Source organism: Strigops habroptila, chromosome 4, assembly GCF_004027225.2.
Source record: "Strigops habroptila isolate Jane chromosome 4, bStrHab1.2.pri, whole genome shotgun sequence".
NCBI classification, from domain to species: domain Eukaryota; kingdom Metazoa; phylum Chordata; class Aves; order Psittaciformes; family Psittacidae; genus Strigops; species Strigops habroptila.
In genome coordinates this window covers 51,374,423-51,395,560 of record NC_046358.1, presented here as the reverse complement: position 1 = coordinate 51,395,560, position 21,138 = coordinate 51,374,423, and the positions used below count along the sequence as shown (strand labels likewise).

Here is a 21,138-nt window from a genome sequence, read left to right as displayed (position 1 = left end):
ACAGTAGCCTGGTTTTCCTGCAATATCAAGCTTGCTCTGTAAGGGCCACTAGAGCAACAAGTTTTAAGGTTTGTCTTTGTTGCTAAAAATAATTCAACATTACTTCATCCAGAAGAGGGCTAACTGCATGACAAAACTGCAGCGAGGCTAAGACTGGTTTCTCAGCAGGCAAGCCGCCCCTCCCTACAGCAGTAAGCATTCAGGCATTGCAGATGCCTGAATGTCAAGCCCTCTCACCTTTGCCTGGTTTTAAAACAGATGCCTGCACACAAGCTTCTCTGGGGTCTGAGTGCAATCCAACCCATACCTGAAGGTAGCAATGCTGTGAACAGAGGGCTTTAAAGTACGCCATGCATGGAAACACAGAGACTTTTCCCTTAGAGCTAGTACATCAAGCAGCTGAAGGCTCATGCAGACACTGCTACATTATTTATACACAGATCCCATTTTCCCCTCTTCTCACAGGGCCGTTGTTATTTACAAAAAACAAAATGCAAATTCTCATATAATCACAGGGCTCAAGTAATTTAGTCACAGAATTACAGGGCCTAATCCAATACACAAAAGCCTGCTGCTTGGTTTTGGTAAGTATTAGATCAGATGCTCAGTTTTAATTTCTGGCCTGGATGACAGTGTTAATATTACATAAAACGAACATTCTTTAAAAATTATGAATACCACATCAACTGCAAAAGAAGTCTGTATATCAGCTTATTTTACATGAACTTGATCCTTTCCCCAGCCCTCAGTGTAGGTGAGGCCAACAAAGTGTAGGCTATCCTAGGTAAGGTAGTGAGACAATCAAGTGAATCAGCAGAATGAAACCAACACAAGTCAGGTTTTATCTAATGAGGAAACCTTGACTTTTTGGTCTGTTTATCTTCATTTCTGAGCTCCAAGACCACCTTCTCCGGAAACAACTATACCACAACATTCTACCAAGTCTAATATTATTTTATGTCAGATAGCTATGTCTTAACCCTAAGGATTTGTTGGCTACTAGCCAAACATGAGCTGTTCCTTCTGTTTAGTCTATTCAGAAGAGTGGGTGCAACGTGGTAACTCATCCTTCAAAGTCTAAGAGGATCACCCAAGAGATATAGTTTTGCTTGATACTGCCTAAAGCTCCACGTGAGTTAGCTACAGATGAAGGACTACAACAAATATTATCATGTTGCCAAGAAATTTCTTGTGAAAGAAAAATTTCTCTTCATATCAAACAACAATAGGAAAACATACACACACACACCCCCCTCACCAAACCCAAACCTGTTAGAGGCCCCAGGCTGAAAAGGGAGCAGATAAAAAAAGGTGATAGATTTACTCCATACCTTTCTGCAAATAGTGGGAATTTTAAAATTACAGTGATTTTTTTTCCACCAAGGCAAATCTATTTTGTCTGTACACACATGCATAAAGCCATAGGGAGTTATTCTTGTGTCTAGCATCATTCCTCTCTCCTTCCCACCTCCTCTTATCTCTCTCAGGCTCTTCTCAACTGTTTCAGCCTGGCAGAAATCTCTGGTGCAGCAGGAAACATCTGGCAGTGCTCAGGTTTTGCTGCCACCATGCTGCACCCTACACACATCACTATCTTGCCTTACTTTTTTTTTTTTTTGGTAAATTACAAGATCTGTTTATGTTTCCTTTATTTGACAGAACTGTTTAGTGAATGCTACCACAACAGTGAGGAGAGAGCATTTTCTCTGTTGGTGAGAAAAAATCAGTACTGGAACAGAATCACCTGCCTTCAGCTGGCCACAGAAGCAGATGCAAAGTCTTTCTTTGCACATGATGGTGTCCAGGTGGGTTTTACAGCCTCTTCCCTCACCACCTCTATCCCCAGAGCCTTTAAGCATGATGTTGGACACAGAAGAGGATAGAACAGCAACTGAACAACTCCACGAAATACATTCCCTCTCCCTACCATCATACAAAGAGGATGTTATACTGCATCCTTGACAAAGCAACACAGTTCCCCCTTTCCCTTCCCTTTCGTCCAATGGCACACAGACCAGTGCACTGAGGGGAAGGTTTAGACTTTATTCCATCCTGTCATTTTTATTCCTCCCTTGCTCAGAGAAGCATCAGGAAAGCACTTTAAATATGCCTGAGGCATAATGAAGCTGCTCCAAGACGTGAGGTAACTCCTTGTTTAGATTCAAGGAAGAGCTCACTGATAAAAGTTAAATTAAATTACTATTTAGCTTTGCCCTCGCAACCCGAGTTCTCTCCACAGACACAAAGCTGAATTAAGACTTCTGGTGCTTTTAGCTTCCAGTGCCTGACTTGCACTTTCTTACTACCACAAATGTTGCTTAATGCCAGTTGACTTTCTGTTCTTTCCACTATCCTCTTAATAACTCTCTGCATTAACATCTGCAGAAGGACATGCAGAGCACTTGTTTGCTCTGAAGGTCTGCCTGCTTTTAAGGTTTCCAGAGCATTCACTGCCTTAGGAGCCACAGAACATAGGTGCACTTCACCTGCATGTGTGTTTCGTTATGTTAAAGCCATCTCTTGTTTTGTTGACTTTCAGGCCTTCCTGACAAAAATATGGTGGGGAGACATGTCTACAAACACACAAATCCTGAAGTTAATCTGTGGATTCTATTGTCCTTTCCTAATCTTCACAAATTTAATAGCATTCAGGTACAAACGTAACTATTTGGGTGCAAGAGATAAGTAAGGGATGAAAAATAAGGCATAAAAAATATCCAGACTCAAATTTTCTCACCTAGTGATAAAAACAGTAAGATCACCTCAGACCGTCAACAGGATTGCACCGCTATTGACCTAATCAGTTTCCTGTGGGGCTGAGCAATTTGTGCTAGTGCCTATTCTAATACTTAAAAGATCAATGCCATGGTTTCACATAGATCACTTCTATTCTGCACAATTCACAGAAAAGCCTGTTGGAATTCTGTCAGTTCCAAATTCTACAAAGTTATGTATAAACTCTCTCCAGGTATAGCACCATCTCCTTCTAGATTTGCAGATACCCGCTTTAAACCTCAGTATCTTATCTATTAAAACAGCAATCATAAAGCAGTATTATCAGCCACAAGCCTTGATAAACATAACTCAAGCTTAAAAAACCCCACAGAACTGATGTGAAATCAATAAAGATTTTCAAATTCAATGTCTTATGATATCTTTGTTAATCTTCGGCAGGCATCGCTTTGGAATTCATAGTTTTCAGCTTTTTGTCAGAGTGAAGATGCTGAAAACCTCGTAATACTGTGAGAATCATATATACGTTATCAGAATCAGCACGTGGATATGAAATATATGTTTCTTAACTGTTAAACTACTAGAAAAGCAAGAGAAAAACTTATTTGGTGCTGCTGACTTAAGACTTTCCTTCTGTCAGTATCACTAAAGATGACCACCTTGTTGTAGTGGCTGCCAGAGTCACAAATTCAAGTAATTTAATGTGAAATTTTGGCAGAGTTTTCACAGAAATGTTTAAATTATGATCCATAATCAAAGTAAGCCTTTCCAAATTTGATCTGTTGAGGACATTTTTTGCCCTCTTTCCCTGGAAATGTAAATGTTGACACCATGTTCCGTGCTGCTTCTGCATTTACTGTCTTAATTGCTGCTAAGAGTAACTAGGAATGGAGCACCAGGGTACTGTCTTCTAGGACTGAGGGGTTTATTTCTGCTAAAATTCCAAGTAATTTGAAGAAATTGAGTGTCCTGCTCCATTTTTGTGAAGCAGCATGCTAGTTATCACTTCTTTTGAGTCTTGTGAGTGACTTCAGCCTTCTCCTTACAAATAAACAGAGACTTTGCAGAGATAAGGATTATGCATTATTTTATAGCTTCTCGGTGGAGCAAGTCCAATCTAAGTACATGCTAGCAGTTCTGTATGAATGCCAATTGCTAACCATCATCTAATGAGTTTATTTCCTTACAGTGAGGAAGAACAATCCAAGAATGAGCCAGAGCCATTTAGAGAGCTGGACACTTTAGATACAGAGAGGACCCTGTTTTTTTCCAGGGGAGAAGATAGGTAAGTTTAAAACCATTAGTTAATATAAATTTTGTGACAACAATCAAAGAACAGGACACTTCTTATGGATTAATGACCAGCTCCTAATCAGAGCAGCTGAAGGACCGAGCAATTCATTACTCCTCAGAAAGTGCTGTGCCTTTTGGTTACTGTTGTTGTTGCTCTCTAAAAGGAATAGAGAAAATATTCCTGGAGACACAACTTTGCTTGTTCCAAGAAGGTAATTTCTACAGAACAAGCAATCTACTTAATACCTGGAGAATCAGAAAGCATTTCCTGAGACTCCCTCCAGCTCACGATGGCTGATATACATTGGATTTAGGAACTAAGCTTCTATCAGATTACGGAGCTGAGCAGAAAGAAGGTTCCCAGCAAAACCTTACATTATTTGAGTGCATCATTACATACTTTCCTACAAAGGCATCAATAGAAGTATTTGCAAACAACAGTACCTCGGAATTTTATATTGTCAGTTTCCCACCATACTAGAGCTCTTCGTTTATGTCTTGAAAGATGGGCCCTGAGGAATCTGAAGTACAACTAACTTATGAATTAAAGGGAGCATTACACAAATGGGTAACTGGGCACAAAGGTTTTTGTCAGTTGCTTTTGGTCACAGATCTGCGATTCAGATACACACCTACCTCTGCCATACACCGAGACCAGGATGACCTAAGTCAGGATAGGAAGTCTTTTGGTTAGCACAAGGTCCTCCTAATGGCTAAATAGCCACTTGTATTAAGCATCTGTTTTTCAATGATTTAAAAGAGAACTTCAGAAATACATGAATAACGTGTAGTGAGGAAGCATCATCCATAACATGAAGTGCTGGATCAAGTCAGAGTTATTGAGTTCTATTTTTACCTCTGGCATTAAACTGCCAGTATATTGGAGAAAATCATTAGTTCTTCTCTCTCCTCCCTAACCTATAAAATAGGCATAAAAGCACCTACCACTTGGCAGCGATTTGTAAGCAATGTCAAAGCACTTCCATATCCTGTGTGAAGCGTGGTTTGGTCATTACATTGTGTGTTCCAATTGCTATTATCCTAGCAATTTATTTTAACAGAGGCTGTCTCCCTCCCAGATCTATTTCAATATCTATTTCAACAGTAAAGCTGCAATTATGTTTATGATATTAGCCTGTTACCATGGGAATGTGTCTTATGATGCCATAAATTGAGAGCTAGTACAGAATCAGACACATAGAAAAGACTGGCTGTGAGCAGAAACTATTCCTTGTAATAAATGTACATCATAATTACCAAGAATGTCAGGGGAAATGAAAAACCAGTGAAGAGTCATTGTGTAATTTTTGTGAAGTGAAACAGAAGACATACCCTAGCACGCACATCCTTTGTTAGAGATCACACCTCTCAGAGTCAGAATCACAAAATTAAAGATCCAATAACATCCTTAGCTTACACAGGAGAGCAATTTCTGTGGAAACAAAACCTCACACTAAGATCAGATTTCTATCAAATACAGGGAACTTGCATTTTCTTCACAGGATAATTTCCATTGCCAACAGATAGCACTTCATGTTCCAAAACATAGCAAAAACAGGTGTACAGGTCAAATTTCCATTCTGTTACCAAAATACTTGCATAATTCCACAGTAGTCAAAGAGTACCTTAACAAATAATTTATGAGGTCAACTTTTTTTTTTCCTAAAAGACTTCTATATTATTTTTTCTACAATTTAATCATAAAGGGCAAGATGCCAACACTTACAGTTGTGTAAAGGACTAAAGTATTCTTTCAGTAGTTTTCTCAGACTTCAGCAAGGAGAGTCAAGAAACACACGCTTAATATGATCCAGCACTTTTGAGACTGGGTGATAAAAAAGGAATTGTTTAAAATCAGAGCAACAACAAGAACTTCTGGATACAAGCACTCCAAGAAATTTTTAGAGCTAGAATAATTGACTTGCAAGCTACGCTAGCCATTTGCTTTTCCTTCCTATTATATAGGATGGTGAAAAGAAACCAGCCCAATTCCCCCTCCTTGTGTATTTGCACAGTGTTTGTACTACATGCAGGAACACAATGAAGTTACAAATAAAATTAATACAGCAAAACTGAAATAACAAGAATATGCATTCAAGTCTGATGTGACTTTTTTTTTCAAAACCTTCTAACTTTAAATATTTCTGCTATTGTAATGTGATTCTTCTGACTTCTGCAGCCTTCTTCCTTGCTATCCCTGGTGTCTGCCTATTACTATCTTACAAGAAGCTTGATACAGAATAACTCTGAGCCTATTCCAATGAACTAATTTCAGGAAATTATCACCAAGTCTATATTCTTTTTGTTTTGCAGAGGAAGTGGTAAATTGGAGAAGCAGAACCCTCCTGAAAACACATCATGGGTGACATTCATGTTTACTCGATGGAGAAAATTCTGGACTGCCCCTATAACTGTATTTATGGGGAATGTTATAATGTACTTTGCTTTTCTGTTTCTGTTTACTTATGTCCTTTTACTGGACTTTAAACCACCTCCACCCGAGGGTCCATCTGCTACAGAAATTATACTTTACTTCTGGGTTTTTACCCTGGTCTTGGAAGAAATCCGACAGGTCAGTAACATAAGGTATCTTAGTAATAAAACAGTGAAACTTGAAGCAATATTTTGAATAGATTTGCAATCTGCATAACTGTACAAGCTTGAAGATTTCAAATATCAGATGTAGTTTTGTACAGAAGAGCAATGCAGAACTTACCTTACCCAAAACACTCCACCTCTCTCAACCAGAGCAAGCCCTTCCTCCACCATATAAATCTGTAGCTCCTCCTCTGTTCTTCCATTCTGCTCCAGCCACGGCCAAGTCAAGTGGGCTGCTAAGATTCAGGTGTCCTTCATTTCGCAAAGTATCTCTGATTTCACTCCCAGAACTAGGTCCTCCCACCACAAATAATGCAAGTTGGAAGTTACATTCTCCACCTGGAAACACAGCAACCAACCCTGGATCCTTTTAAGAGATTCTTCCCCACTGGGGACTGTTTAAAAAACATTAGTAAATGAAATCAGATTATTTGTGTTTTTCGTAAAATGCTTCTCAACTCAAAAGATTAGCAGATAACTTTTTGGTTTGCTTTTCTTAAATTAAAACAAAAAAAAAAACCCTAAAAAAAAAACCAACCCAAAAAACCCACAAAAAAACCCAAAAAAAACTTCTCCATTACTCTCCCAGTAACTGGCTTTGGAATGTCCTCAGCTCAACAACTGAAATAATGTGTGAACAATGGTGCCAGTGTGTTGCCAACTATGGGTGCATAAAGCTGTCCTTTAGACATGAAAAAGCAGTTATAAACATTTACTCTGAAAGAACAAATAAGTATTCATTATGTAAGTGATAGGGACAGTGAAGGGGATTCAGGTTTGTTACAATTTATTTGACGTTATGCCACCAAGCTATAACCAGAGGAGGACATGGAAAATATTTGGATCAAAGAACATTTCATTATAAACATGTAAAACATGAAGAGTGCCAGGCTAAAACCCAACTAAGAAACCCAACTCTTTGCCTACATAATCAAATGTGCACTCACTGACAATTCCAGTATACAAATACCAAGTCTGTCCATGCTGTTTAGATAGCAGTGTCTAGAAACTGAGTTTTGACTGGAAGTTGTTCTATTATTTAACAGCCTGAATGCTGGCAATATCTTAAATCAGGCCTCAAAAATTCTTAAAGCTAATGTGACAATAAAAAAAAAAAAGATTTATTTTTATTTATTTTTTTCTTTTTCATCCCACTTTTGTGTTTTAAGATGGTAAACCAAGCTTATGTTAGCAAGCTTTTTCCCTATTATAGTAGGAATTTGGATTTGCTCTTTGTGATGAAAAAGGAAACAGGTGTTATGTTAAAACTCACAATGAAATAGTGAAACTGGAAACAGATCAATACCAATGATTATCTCTTTTTTTCAGAGTTTCTATACAGATGAAGACACAAATTTAATTAAAAAATGTAAACTGTATGTGGAGGATAACTGGAATAAATGTGATATGGTGGCCATCTTCCTCTTCATAATTGGGGTAACCTGCAGGTATATATCTGTTCCATGTAATGTGGTCAGCATCAGTAGTACTTGCTGAGATCTGACTATTTCATTTCATGTGTTCTGCAGGATGCTGAAATCAGCTTTTCAAGCTGGACGTACAATACTTGCCATTGATTTTATGGTGTTTACACTTAGACTGATACATATTTTTGCAATTCACAAACAACTTGGACCAAAAATCATAATTGTGGAAAGGATGGTAAGTGTGCAGTCTGCCCCGGATAAATACTTGTGCGTTCTAAATAATGGAGAAAATCCTCTCTTTCCAAAGGAAATCAGTTTACAATATATCTTTATTTTTAGGGCTTGTCATTTTGCATATGTTCCCTTATTTATGATGAGTATTAGATGCAGTAAATTTGAAATAGATGTTTCCAAAAAGCTCTGTAGTGTAACACATTGGTCCCAATTTACTAATCCTTGCACCTTATCTGATCATTTATCTTCAGATCTGGCAAATGAAGAGTGTCTTTAACTTACTGCTATTCCTTCTACTTCATAAGCTGTGTGCATTCAGAGCGAAGACCTCAGACTGACAACAGGCCATGTACAGAAGGGCAGAACATTTACTGAGTGACTCTGCTCTGCTTGGGGAAACAGACTGTGAAAAAAATCTATGAAAAAGGATAGTTGCAAGTTTCCCACAGGAGTTGTTATTGCTTGTACTTTGTAGCTCCAAGTTACAATGAAAATATGTTAGTACTTTGTGAGCATATCTTGGAAGATGTTGATAAAAGATTTTTATTTATTACCACTCTCCTGCAGGAAGTGAGACATTAGGAGCATAGTTACTGTGCTTGGGTATGCATTGGTATGTTGAAGTAGCTTTTTATTTAGGTATGTTAATCTTCTCGGCCAATTAACTCATGCTGCACTGACTAATAGGAGTTCATCTAATTCTAAGTGCTATTATAGAATCTACAAATATTTGATTTGTGACTCACAGTAGAGCTCAGTAAAAGCCCTACAGTCTAAACAAACCTATACATTGAATAAACATAACTACCAAGCTATTTGGATTTGTCTACAAATGCAATAACTGGCACTCTAACATGACATTTGCTTGGAGTAGCAAAAGGGTAAATGGCAAATAAATATTTGTTCTTGAACATTATCTAGCTTACAGCATTAGCAGACTTTTATTGTAAGAGAACAAGTCAGATCTACAGCTCCTGACCCTTCCTTGCTGCATACCAAGCTAAACCACGGCCCTGAACAAATATTGTAGTATGTCTACTATGTTGGCATCTGAAGTCTTTTAAGGTAACACACAGATTAAGAAGATGCAAATAAGAACATAAACAGCAGCCTAGACAAAACCATAAAATGGGACCTTTCATCTTTCCCCCATCCAAGCCATCACAAATGCCTTAGCTTTGGTAGCTCAGTGTTGAACCCTACATCGCATGAAATAACACTGAAAGTTACTTCAGTAAATGCTATCTTCTTGAGAGGTTCATCAAGTGGGTTCAAGCAAAATAATTTCCCTTACTTAAACAGAGAAGCAATCCAAGATTGTCTCTTATTGTCCTTCTCCTTTTTTAACCTTGCTACAGAATGGCTGAAACAAGTCTGGTAGCTGCTAAAACAGCAGTTCAATGCCGGAACAAAGCCTGTTCACAGAGAAAATGCAGATTGGAAAAAAATATTTCCAGACTTGCCACTGCTCTCTCTTAATAATGTCACCATTGCAGTCCTGCAGCATTGCTAAATTTTAAATCATCCAGAAAACAAAACAGATCGGTGAAAGTCAGAGAGACATTGACAATGTCTTGCCTGGCTCAGATACTGTGTTCCTTAATAGAACTCCACTAATATCCTGGAGCTCTCAAATGCCTATGCTTTTGGGTAACTGCACAATCCAATAATCTAATTGAAGTGAATCTACAGACCCTAATGAACTCTGTCAGATTAGATGAGAAGAGGATGAAATGTTCCTCTTCCACCAGGGAAAAATTATTGCACTTGAAATACATATTAGATTTTTTTTTCTAAGTAAGTGTTTTAGGATTCAATTACTTTTGCTTCTGTAGAGAAACACGATGTTTAAAAGCAGGAAGTCTTGAAAACAATCCCTCAGATGCATTACTTAGCTTGAGAACCCAAGACAGAAGCTACCTGATCCTTGCAGCCTTCAACGTCTGCTGTGTCAGTGGTTCAGTGTTCGTCAGTGAGCACTGGGTGTAACCAGGATTCACTGCTGCAGCAGAACTTGTGTAATTCACAGTGAAGCAGTCAATGGTACTGTGAGATCTCACAGAAAATCTGCATTTAAAAGGTACAATGAGATTCACTTAAAATACAATGTGTATTTCAATATTAAATGTTAGATGATTGAAAAGCAAGGTTGAAATTTAAAACGTCTTTATCTAATGAGCTATCAAAGTAAAATGCTGATTACAGGCCAAGAACAATATGATAACATGAAGATGAAAAAAGGAATTCTGTGCGTGGAACTGTGTCCTATGCCACCTTCTTTAAGAAACAGAATTATTTAATCCACTTCCATATGGAAAGACTACTGTTCTTTGACATTGCTATTACAGTCACCTCTCCTTCTTTTCTCCCCTTCTCCTCTCCTTTTTTAGATGAAGGATGTTTTCTTCTTTCTGTTTTTCTTGAGTGTGTGGCTCATTGCCTACGGTGTGACGACTCAAGCTCTACTCCATCCTGATGACAGACAAGTGGAATGGATATTCAGAAGGGTGCTTTATCGTCCCTACCTTCAGATATTTGGCCAGATTCCACTGGATGAAATAGACAGTGAGGAAATTTCTTTCTCCCCTAACTTGGCCATTTTTGACTGCACACTTCTGATCAGAGCATGGAATTCCTTCCCAGTATTGTTCCAGTCTTTGTCCTGCAGGCCAAAGCTTTCACATTACCATGATATAAATAGTGTATTTGCAAAGAGATAACGAGCATTGTGGAATTACATTACAGCACAGTTAGACAAGCTGTCTGAAATATTCACACAAGGATTTGCAGTTTTAAAGGCTGGCATACCTTCTGAAATAATAGCACCTCCATACATTTTGGCAGTAGCTTAATGTGACAGTATTAAAGCAGTACAGCTCTGACCATAAGCAAACACTTATGTTTTAGAATAAATATTCCTCTAAAGCATTTATTGACTCTGGAGGTAAAGCTGCCCAGATCAAATAAAGCTAGTAATTGCATATGTGCAATATTTCAGACAAAACAACATAAAAATAATTACAAGACACAAACACTTGGACATAAAAGTTCAAAGTCAACATTTCTGATACGTAAGCAGGTAAAATACAGAATAGGTCATCTCCCAAAGAAGTCTGAAGTAATGCCACAGCATTATGCCAGAATAACAGTGCTAAATGTCAGTGGCAATATTGAAGTAGGATTCAAACTTGAGGTAATATAGAAGGAACCAAAAAAATCCCATAGACAGAAGCAAACCAGTAAGCATTTTTCCACGTTCACTCTGCTCAATAAGAAAAAGTATATGTCTTACAAAAATCAAAAACGTCTAAATGAGAGAAGAGAGCAGGCGTGTGATTCATCTCACTTAACTTTAAATACTTACAGTGCGAGCATGCACAGCACAACCAGTCACTCTTATTCCCATTAAAGTAATTGGAGAGAAACAAATGTTTTTGGAATTGGATTAATCTTATTTGGACATAAGTCAGATGTAGCATTCCCTAGAAACGTGTTTCTCTCCATTGAGACTCCAAAGGGTGTCTTCACCTGGATAAATACATGGTTAAAAGACAAAGAAAAAAATATAATTAGTTACACAGGCAGCTTCCAGAAGGGAGTCATTTGTCCTGGGGCCCTCTGGGGCTTATTCTGTTTAGCATCTTTATAAAACAAAAGGAGATGGGTAATGAGGGGGACAAATTTTGCTGGGAAAACCAAATTACTGGGTAGTAGAGACTAAAGCTGAGACCTAAGAGTTGCAGAGGAGCCTCATGAGTGCTAAATCATCAAATGAAATGCATTGTAGATAAATACAAGGTAATGCACTTGGTGAAAACAGTCCCAGCTGTGGTGAGCTTTAATATAACTGCCTGCTCTAAGGAATATGATTGTGGGGTTATCCATGGCAGTAGGGAAAAGAATTATTAGGGAAAAAAAATGGAGAACAAGAAAGTAAATATCATTATGCTGCTCTAAATTTGTGGATTTAATTCATAGCTGGAGACAGGATACAGGAGTAGACCTGTAGTCTGATGCAGTAGAACCATTCTTACTAACCTTGACTGCAAGCCCAGACATACTTGACTGCAAGCCCAGACATAAAAGGTAGTTTAAATTTAGAATCAAGAATCCCATCCCAGCTTTTACTGAGTTTTCTCACCTAACCTTCATACTAGCATAAGGGCTGAGAAGACACAAGAGTGTGGGGGAACACAACTGTTCAATACTCAAAGGTGGTTTGACTTTGGGAACTCAAAACTAGTCTAAAAAGAATACAGCCTTTTCAATACAATCCCCCTTTGATGAACATTACTAAGAAGCCAGTTACAGCCTTGTCAATATAACCCCCCTCTGCTGAATGTTACTAAGAAAGCAGCTGTGACAACCATCTTGCCACTGATGAGCAGCCATGTTCTGGTGGTCTGCATTGTCCTAGGGTTGCAAATCTCCTGCACATTAAAACAATGTCTCTTCATGTACACAACATAACATTTTCACAGGTTTAAGACATTGGATATTAGTTCACGTAAATGATCTTTCAACTGCAGAATTGGCTCAGTAGCTGAAGCAGTCAAAGAACTGTCCTTTTAGGGTTTAAGAGTCTTGTATTTAGAGTCCTGCTAATAGCCTACAAAGGCAGTACAGAAATACTACCACAATATTGGGTTTAAGATTTTAATGACTGTAAAATATTCCGAACAAAATTATGCTGCTGTTTATCTGCAGCCAAGATTAAATCTCATTTTAATAATCAATATTATCACTGTTCTTGATTGTATCTTAACAGTAAAGGTACTAAATACACGCATCTACTCATGTCACTAGTTCTTAAAACAAGACATGTTTAGAGTTATTAATTCAGTTTTTATTTGCATTTAAAAAGCTATGAAATACATTAGTTCAAACCTCAGGAACAATTTCTAATTCTTGCCATTATTTCTTAAAAGTCAGATTTTTTTTTTTTTTTTGCCAAAAATCAAAGCTTTTGTCTCCACTCACACGTGGCAATAGGATTTGTCAAAACTACTATTTTATTTCTCTATCATCCTTTGCAGCATCACGAAAGTATCCCAGGAACTGTACATTTAATCCACTTGAGATTCTGCACAAGAACTCGCCATCATGTCCTAATAGCTATGCCAACTGGCTTGTCATACTTCTGTTGGTCATCTTCCTACTCGTCACAAACGTTCTCCTTCTGAATCTCCTGATTGCTATGTTCAGGTAAGAGTGAGTTCAGTAAGTATCAAGACAGAGACTGCAAACGTTTAACTGAATGCCCACATTTACTACATTGCTGTTGGCTGTTGATTTTGGAGCACACTAGTAATTTTCCTAATTAATATTATTTGGGGATTGACAGGTAGACTTATGTGATCATATAGTTCTTAAGTTCTCATCATCCTTACTCGAGCCACAGTAAAGATAAAAAAAAGCCTCTTTTACTGCTAAAAATTCAGTTAAACACGCATATAAGGGCCTGGATCCCTGGCTGTGCTGCAGCACAAGTCTGCAGGTGCAAAGCAGCTGTAAACTTGGCAGATTTAACAGTGGATGATCTGCACATAGAGGAAATGCTTGATGTCAACACGGCTAATAATGATTAATTTGGTTGAAGAACTGACATGGCATGTTTGAAGTGGAATTGCCTTTCTTTAAAAAAAGCCCCATGAAACAAATGTATTTGTTAATATTTGAAGACTGCAACTGCAATTATTTTAATATCTGAGCATTTGCACAAACTTTAGATTAAATGAACACTACTTGCTGAGCTTTCTGTTCCTTTTTTAAAGTAAATGTGTGTCTAAATTTTGTAATAATAATCTTTAGCATGTTGCAGTAAAAACAGTTATATACTTTTTCCCCCCAAAATTACAGTTACACTTTTCAAGTTGTTCAGGGCAATACAGACACCTTCTGGAAAATTCAGCGCTACAACCTGATTGTTGAATATCATGGCCGGCCTGCCTTAGCACCACCATTTATCATTATTAACCACATAACTCTGGTTCTCAGAAGAATCTTCAACAAAATGGAACATAAAAAGGAACATCTGGGTGAGTTGATAACAAACATCTAGCAACTGGAGACCCTGACACTCTCCTAGGACATGTTGCATAGACAAAACAGAAGAGCAATTAAAATTCCATAAGCCAAGAGTCACCATTTATTTTTAACAAAGAACACCAGGAGAGTACAAATGAAAAAATAAGGCTTATATTGTATATGATAAAGTTTCCCACAATGCATTTCTGTATGCACCATAGTTATTACAGCAAAGGTGTTGATATACAACAGTTAAAGAGCTGGAGCGTGCCCAAAGAAGAGCAACAAAGCTGCTGAAGGGTCTAGGGCACAAGTCCTATGAGGAGTGGCTGAGGGAACTGGGGTTGTTTAGTCTGGAGATAAAAGGAGGCTGAGGGGACGCTTTGTCACTCTCTACAACTACCTGAAAGGAGGTCGTAGAGAGTATCAAAGTGGGTCAGTCTCTTTTCCCACATAACAAGTGATAGGATGAGAAGAAATGGCCTCAAGTTGCACCAGGGAAGGTTTAGATTGGATATTAGGAAAAAAATCTTCACCAAAAGGGCTATCAAGCACTGGAACACGCTGCCCAGGGAAGTGGTTGAGTCACCATCCCTAGATATATTTAAAAGACATGTAAATGTGGCACTCAGGGACATGGTTTAGTGGTAGACTTGGCAGTGTCGGGTTTGCAGTTGGACTCAATGATCTTAAGGGTTTTTTCCCACCTAAATGATTCTATGATTTGATTTCTGAAGATATAACAATGGATAGGTTTAATGAATAGTTATTATTTCATTTGCTCCCAAATTTTAGTAATTATTAAGTATGGACAACCCGAAAAACAAATACCAAGTCTAAAAATCTACTAGGATCAGTGGAATTTCCCAATGCAGAGACACAGATTGAGAGAGAGCGCATACTTAGAGAAATCGTGGTTCCTTAAAAGTTATAATTCAAAAGGCAGATGAAATTCAGCTAACTAAAGAAGGCATTTGTGGGCTTTCTATCTTTTCTGGGCAAACTTGGCCCAGCTAGCTTAACAGTGTCTGATAATAAATAGATTTACTCCTCATGCACAGGCTGATTAATGGGCTTTGTAGACAACCGTAGTCAGGCTGGACCAATTCGGAGCCCTTTGACCAAGCTCCCTTTCAGACACGCTCCTTCTGGCTTTCAAAGCATGCTGCTGAAGATTCATAATAAAAAATAATAATTGTTTTTCCCTCTAAGGAAGCAAGTACCTAATTCCTCAGATTATAGATTCAGTAGTGTTTAGAGCATGCAGCAAGTATACCCTTTCACCAATCTTTAGGAAGATACAAAACTCGTATGTATGTCTGTGAAATTGAGGTCTATCAATGGCTTGGACACTTGACCACAACAACAGGCTTTATACTTCAAGGTGGAGGGATTTATTCAGTTTTTCCTTCTTATTTATAACTGTTCTAATGAAGAAGTTTACATGATAAAGTGCATCTGAACATAAAGCTCTGCTCATTAAATACTTAGGGGCTAAAATATGTCAAAAGTCCAGTAAGGTTGTAAATGAGTTTAAACAGAACCACACAAATTGGTCCATGCTGTTCTTTAGAAAACTCGGGAGTCATATCCAACTGCAAAAACGTCTATTGCCTTCCATCACAAGAGAAAAAAAGTGTAGAAAATACTTATTTTACACTGTATTTTCATAACATGACACTCCTGCAACGGCAAAAGGCCTGCAATGGCAAGACTTCATTTTTCTTTAGCATAGCAGCCTTCCATTACCAGTGTAAGAGAAAGGGAGCACAATATTTTTTGGGTTTTTTCTTCCTACAGAAAGAGATCTTCCAGTTGGCCTAGATCAAAAAATCATAACATGGGAGCTGGTGCAAAAAGAAAATTATCTTGCAAGCCTCGAACAAGAAAGGAAAGAAAGCAATGAAGAAAGGCTGAAGGCCACATCTAATAAGTATGTTATTCTGACCCACAATAAATGTGCATTGCAAGTCTTCAGCTTTGAATGAGATAAGCATTGTATGTGCTTGTACTAAAATGCAGTTGGGAAATACGCAGTCCATGAGGAAATGTGCGAAGCCAGCATCACTACAATATCAGAAGAGTTTTCGGCACTCTTGAAGTATGTAAAATTACAGACCTGTAAGCTCCAGCCAAATCTGCAGTCAAGCTCCATGAACATCATATTCATGAAGAAATGGTGTAAAATACTTCCCTTGCTATACTGCAGTGCATGTACTTCCATCCCCTGTAGGAATACAACATAGATTTTTGAATTAGACTTTTGAATGGAAATTTGAGATATCTTGAATAACCCCCCAGCCCACAGATGCAGAACAACTGTTTACAGCTTTATGGCATGAGACTACAGTCTTCCGCAGGAAATTAATGATATTGGCTTTAAAATTGTATTTAATTAACTGAGTCTCCATTTAAATACTTCTCAAAAATATCTCCCTCCTAGGAATATCACTTAAATTGGCTTAGTATTCTAAAGAAAATTCCTAAATCATTATTCAGAGGTTTACTCCTATAAGTGAGACACAAAGTAGTTACCTGCAGGGAAAACAGAAACATCTAAGGCAATACTGAAAATCAGACAGCCAAGCATTATTTAAAGCAGTTTTTAAAACCTGTTTCAGCCATTTCCTCTGACGATAAAACTAACTTCAAATAGAGACACAATGGGTGTGAAAGTTGTCATAAGAAAGTTCCACAGAAATGTTCTTGTGCTGCCTGTTTTCTTTCCATGCTGTCTTTCAAAACAAACGCCATCTGTCTAACTCATCGAATAGCTGGCAACCAGAACAACGTACTTGAGTACGTTCTGGGAAAATACTCTTCTCCCTCTAATCTACATAGACTCTTACGTCTTCATAATTTAGAAATATTTTCTTGGTTTAAACTTTATTCTCATAAGATCACTGACAAACCCTAAGAAGGAGAGCTCAACTGTCGAGATCAAGTAATAAATATGTGTGTAGTTGCTTCCAAACAAAAGGCACAGTTATATTCTTTCTAGCTTTAAAACTAGGACATTTTATAGGTGGTACATTCTAGATTAAGCTATTGCTTGGAGGGGAAAAGAATCAGTCTGGCTTCACAGTATTTCAGAGCCAGAAAGAGACTGGGAAAATGTTCAGATGAACACTGCTAAACCCGCAGCTTTTTATCTTTGCTCTTACGTGTCAGCAGTGTCTGTCTGAGATCTTATGAAACTCTCAGAAAGTAATTCTTTGAACGTTGCAATGAACATATCCCAAAATGCATTAGACCCATCCAGCAGCAGCTTTTTCACACAGACCTGAACAGAATATAACCCGTTAGAGGGAAGCTTTGAAATAGCTGTTGGGACAAAGTAGAGAGGGATTGGAGGACCCTATAGATTATAAACTGCTAAGAATAAGGAACTGATGGGAGAGGTGAAGTATGCAGAAAGCATGTGGACAGTATAATGATCTGGAGGCACCATATAGAAGTTCTATACACAGTCCAGTGAGGGGCCGTGGCTCTGTAAGTCACATGGGTTTTGTGTTTTAGGATTTCTTCTGAGGCCTTTCCTTTTTGCTCAGCATGTCCGCTTTGTTTCCACAGGGTGGATAATTTGTCGAAATATTTTAGCGGATTGAAAGAACAAGAAAAGCGGTTTAAAGCTATGGAAGCACAGGTAAGCAACAGTTTTATAGGTATTTTTATTAGCTTTAGGATTTCACCATGTTTCTCTCATTTAACAGTGGTTTGGCAGACCCTATTTAGGAATAAAGGGAAGGAGAAATGGATCTGTATTATGGTTTCACTTACCTTATAGTTTTCTCTCTGTAAAGAAACATTTCTGAGCTTCGGTGGAAAGGAGAAAGGGGAATACAACATTTCTTGCTCTATTTGCTAGTCTACTTGAGAAGAGTTTATTTCCTTTGTTAAGGATGCTTCTGGAATGAAATGCTTCACCTTCCCCCCTCCATTCTCGTCCTCCCAACCTTTTGTTTCTTTAAAGCTGTCAACTCGGAAAGTACACGTATTCAGTATGATCTGACCTAGACTGATCTTCTTGGACATCAGGTTTTCTAATTTTCATAGATATCAGCATCTTAAAGGAAAGTGTCTAAGATACAAATGTGAAACACAAACAATAGAAGGAAACTTTGATGACAAACCCTTGAAATATAAACAAACATTTTTTTAACACCATTACCATGTGCTAAGTAGCACAACTGTTATTGTTTTCTTTGTCCTTACAACTCTCCAGTGTAATTTTGGCCTCACTGAAAGTTCCTTATCTTAATATTCCCATTGCAGCTTCTCGCCCCTTTTTTATCCATTTTATGGCTTTCTGAAAAAAGGCCTGCTATTCAATGAACAATGTTGACACCAAATACTGGTCCAACAGGAACACACAAGAAATGCTTTAATAAGTTTGTGCCAGGTATTTAAAGACACAAGAAAGGGAAGGTATTTAGTACAAATCCTCCTTCAGGAAGTTCAACTATATCTTAAATATATATATATAATGTGGTATCTCTGATACTGCTTCAGTGTGCTGTCTGGATTATCATTCTTACAAATTTAGGAATGGATAAAGTACTACAAAAATGAGCTGATGTAGAAACCACTACCTATTTTGTAGATTCGCCACTGTACAGCTGTTCTCTCTTCAATGGTAGAGGCTTTAACCAAAACCAACCTCTTGTGCAACCAACCAGTTCCAAACTATACATGTAAGTATTGAAAACAATCATGGAAAAGCTAATGACCACTGAACAATTTAGTTAAAAAATGGAAGGGCCTCTGTCTTTATATACAGATAGAAAACTTTGAAGTAACATGTGGCAAAGGTTTTCAAAATTCCTATGTAAATGAAAGTTAGACTAAATCTAGTCTGGAACTAAAGATGGTTTTAAAGCCTTTCTGAACTGAGGAAGCAGCTGAGACTTGCTTAAGGCAATCTGGGTGGACACAAACAAAAGGTTAGGCTGTTTCCCAGCTCTGCTTCATTTGGTTTTGTTGATAACAGACCAAACAAGGAACAGAATGTTCATAATTCAGAATGAAAAAAAAATACCTTTTGCAAAATATATTTAAAAGCTTTTGGCCGCGTGCTTAGTGTGAGTTAGAATGATCTCACCCAACTTTAAGCATGTTAGTAAGTATCTGTTTGCCACAGGATTTCTGAGAGGATTGTCTTGGGGTTTTCTTGAGTTAATGAAATAGCCTGAAGTATTACCAAAACTTTTAATATATGAATAATGATAATCATTAAAAAGAAAATCAAGGAAACCTCCTACTTTGTTGTAATCAACACAGCTCACTTGCCTTCAGAGTTGCAACTGTTCCTGTCAGTTAAGAATCTTATCCTGTGATCCAGGGCTCCACTGTTTGGAGTTTAAAATACTAGAAACAGACTATTTCTCAGCACCACAGGATATCCAACACAATAAAGACTTTGGCAATTCTTCTTAACGATCTATTTCAGTATCTACCTATTACTATCTATTACACAAAAAGCCCTCCAAAAACCGTAAACTGAACATGTACATACTACATGAGAAAAGGAAGTAGCTGGAAACTCTGTTGTGACATGACAAGCCCTCACATCACTCAGACTCAAACTAAACCTCGAACTTGACTTTTCTTAGAAGCTTATAAAACACATATGTAAATTGCTTCACTATCAATATTCCACTAAGAAAAAAACATCCTATAGCATGTTCCACAGACATGTTAATACAGTAACTGCATAAAAATGAGAAACTTCAATAGCTGAAAAATAAAGAAGAAACCTATGTTTATCATTTACTGAGCAAATGCAAAGTAATAGAACCTACAGCATCTTTTTATTGTGGATTATTTTCAACATTTTGAAGATTCTTAAGCAATTACTATTATGTGCCCCTTTCCTTAGGCTTTTAAACAAGCATATTACTTTTACAATCCCATTAGGTGTGAGGAGTGCCAACACAGAAGTGCCTTTGCCAGAAAGAAGTGAAAGAGAAGAGCGTGCAGATCAGTCCGAGGCTGACATCACATACATTGATAATTAGATTTTATTCTCATCTCTTCAGATTAAGCCTTTTGTCCTACTGTGTTTAGTAGTAAAATCCTGATTTCATGAAGGTCTAAGGCCCAACTCTCAAAGCCTTTACACCAGTCCACTGTCAGAGGATTTCTTGGTCTTCCTCCCTCAGTTTCTTGAGCTTTCTTCCCTCCTGCTCCTATATTTCTCAGTCCTTTCTCCAAAACTCCATTCCACAGATCACACAAAATACTTTCTCCTCCAGCATGACTCTACCATCTTATTTTCTAAATATGATCAGCCTTCTGTTCTCCAAACACCACACCCTCAATCCATCGTCATCATTGCTCATTTCCACGTTTGTTCAAGGGAACCTCCCTTTGGAAGGGTGATCATTTACACATAAAAACCAAGCCACTTCCTTGGCCAAGAAAGCAAGCTTGTATTCAAGTTGCTTAGAAAGGAAATCAAGTAATAGTTTCCACAGGAAAGAGCCTGGGACATTGAACCATTACAATTCATACAGTTCCTGGAGTTCTTACAACCCTTGAACGATTGCACTCACCGCCTTCTCTTCCCACGCTGGCTTCTGCGAGATATTCCTTTGCTAGTATTCCTTATTGAGGGCTTCTGCCTTATTTCCAGAAACTGGAATCTCATCACGCAGTCCTCAAGCATGCAGTGGCTTGCAGTCGTTTCCCAAACACAAAGCAGGTGACCCTCCCGCAGGCTGACCCCAGCCTCTGCTGCTTGCTGTTTTGTTCCAGTGCCAGAATGTAGCTGCTGTCAGCTTGCTGCTGCTAAAGGAGACTTTCTCTTGATGCGTCACAGCACATG

The 21,138-nt window shown here is 38.0% G+C and overlaps 1 protein-coding gene across 1 annotated transcript in view; it reads left to right on the top strand.

Moving 5' to 3' along the window:
* TRPM5 (transient receptor potential cation channel subfamily M member 5) overlaps positions 1-20,329 on the top strand; it is a 37,859-nt gene extending 17,530 nt beyond the window's left edge. The window contains exons 12-24 of the mRNA XM_030481323.1: positions 1,660-1,805; positions 2,540-2,652; positions 3,923-4,018; positions 6,340-6,598; positions 7,954-8,072; positions 8,154-8,286; positions 10,676-10,850; positions 13,322-13,490; positions 14,145-14,323; positions 16,113-16,245; positions 17,886-17,958; positions 18,916-19,006; positions 20,229-20,329. Coding sequence (XP_030337183.1) covers positions 1,660-1,805; positions 2,540-2,652; positions 3,923-4,018; positions 6,340-6,598; positions 7,954-8,072; positions 8,154-8,286; positions 10,676-10,850; positions 13,322-13,490; positions 14,145-14,323; positions 16,113-16,245; positions 17,886-17,958; positions 18,916-19,006; positions 20,229-20,329 — 1,787 coding nt within the window. The remainder of the gene's footprint in view (positions 1-1,659; positions 1,806-2,539; positions 2,653-3,922; positions 4,019-6,339; positions 6,599-7,953; positions 8,073-8,153; positions 8,287-10,675; positions 10,851-13,321; positions 13,491-14,144; positions 14,324-16,112; positions 16,246-17,885; positions 17,959-18,915; positions 19,007-20,228) is intronic.
* Positions 20,330-21,138: the final 809 nt, after the last annotated feature.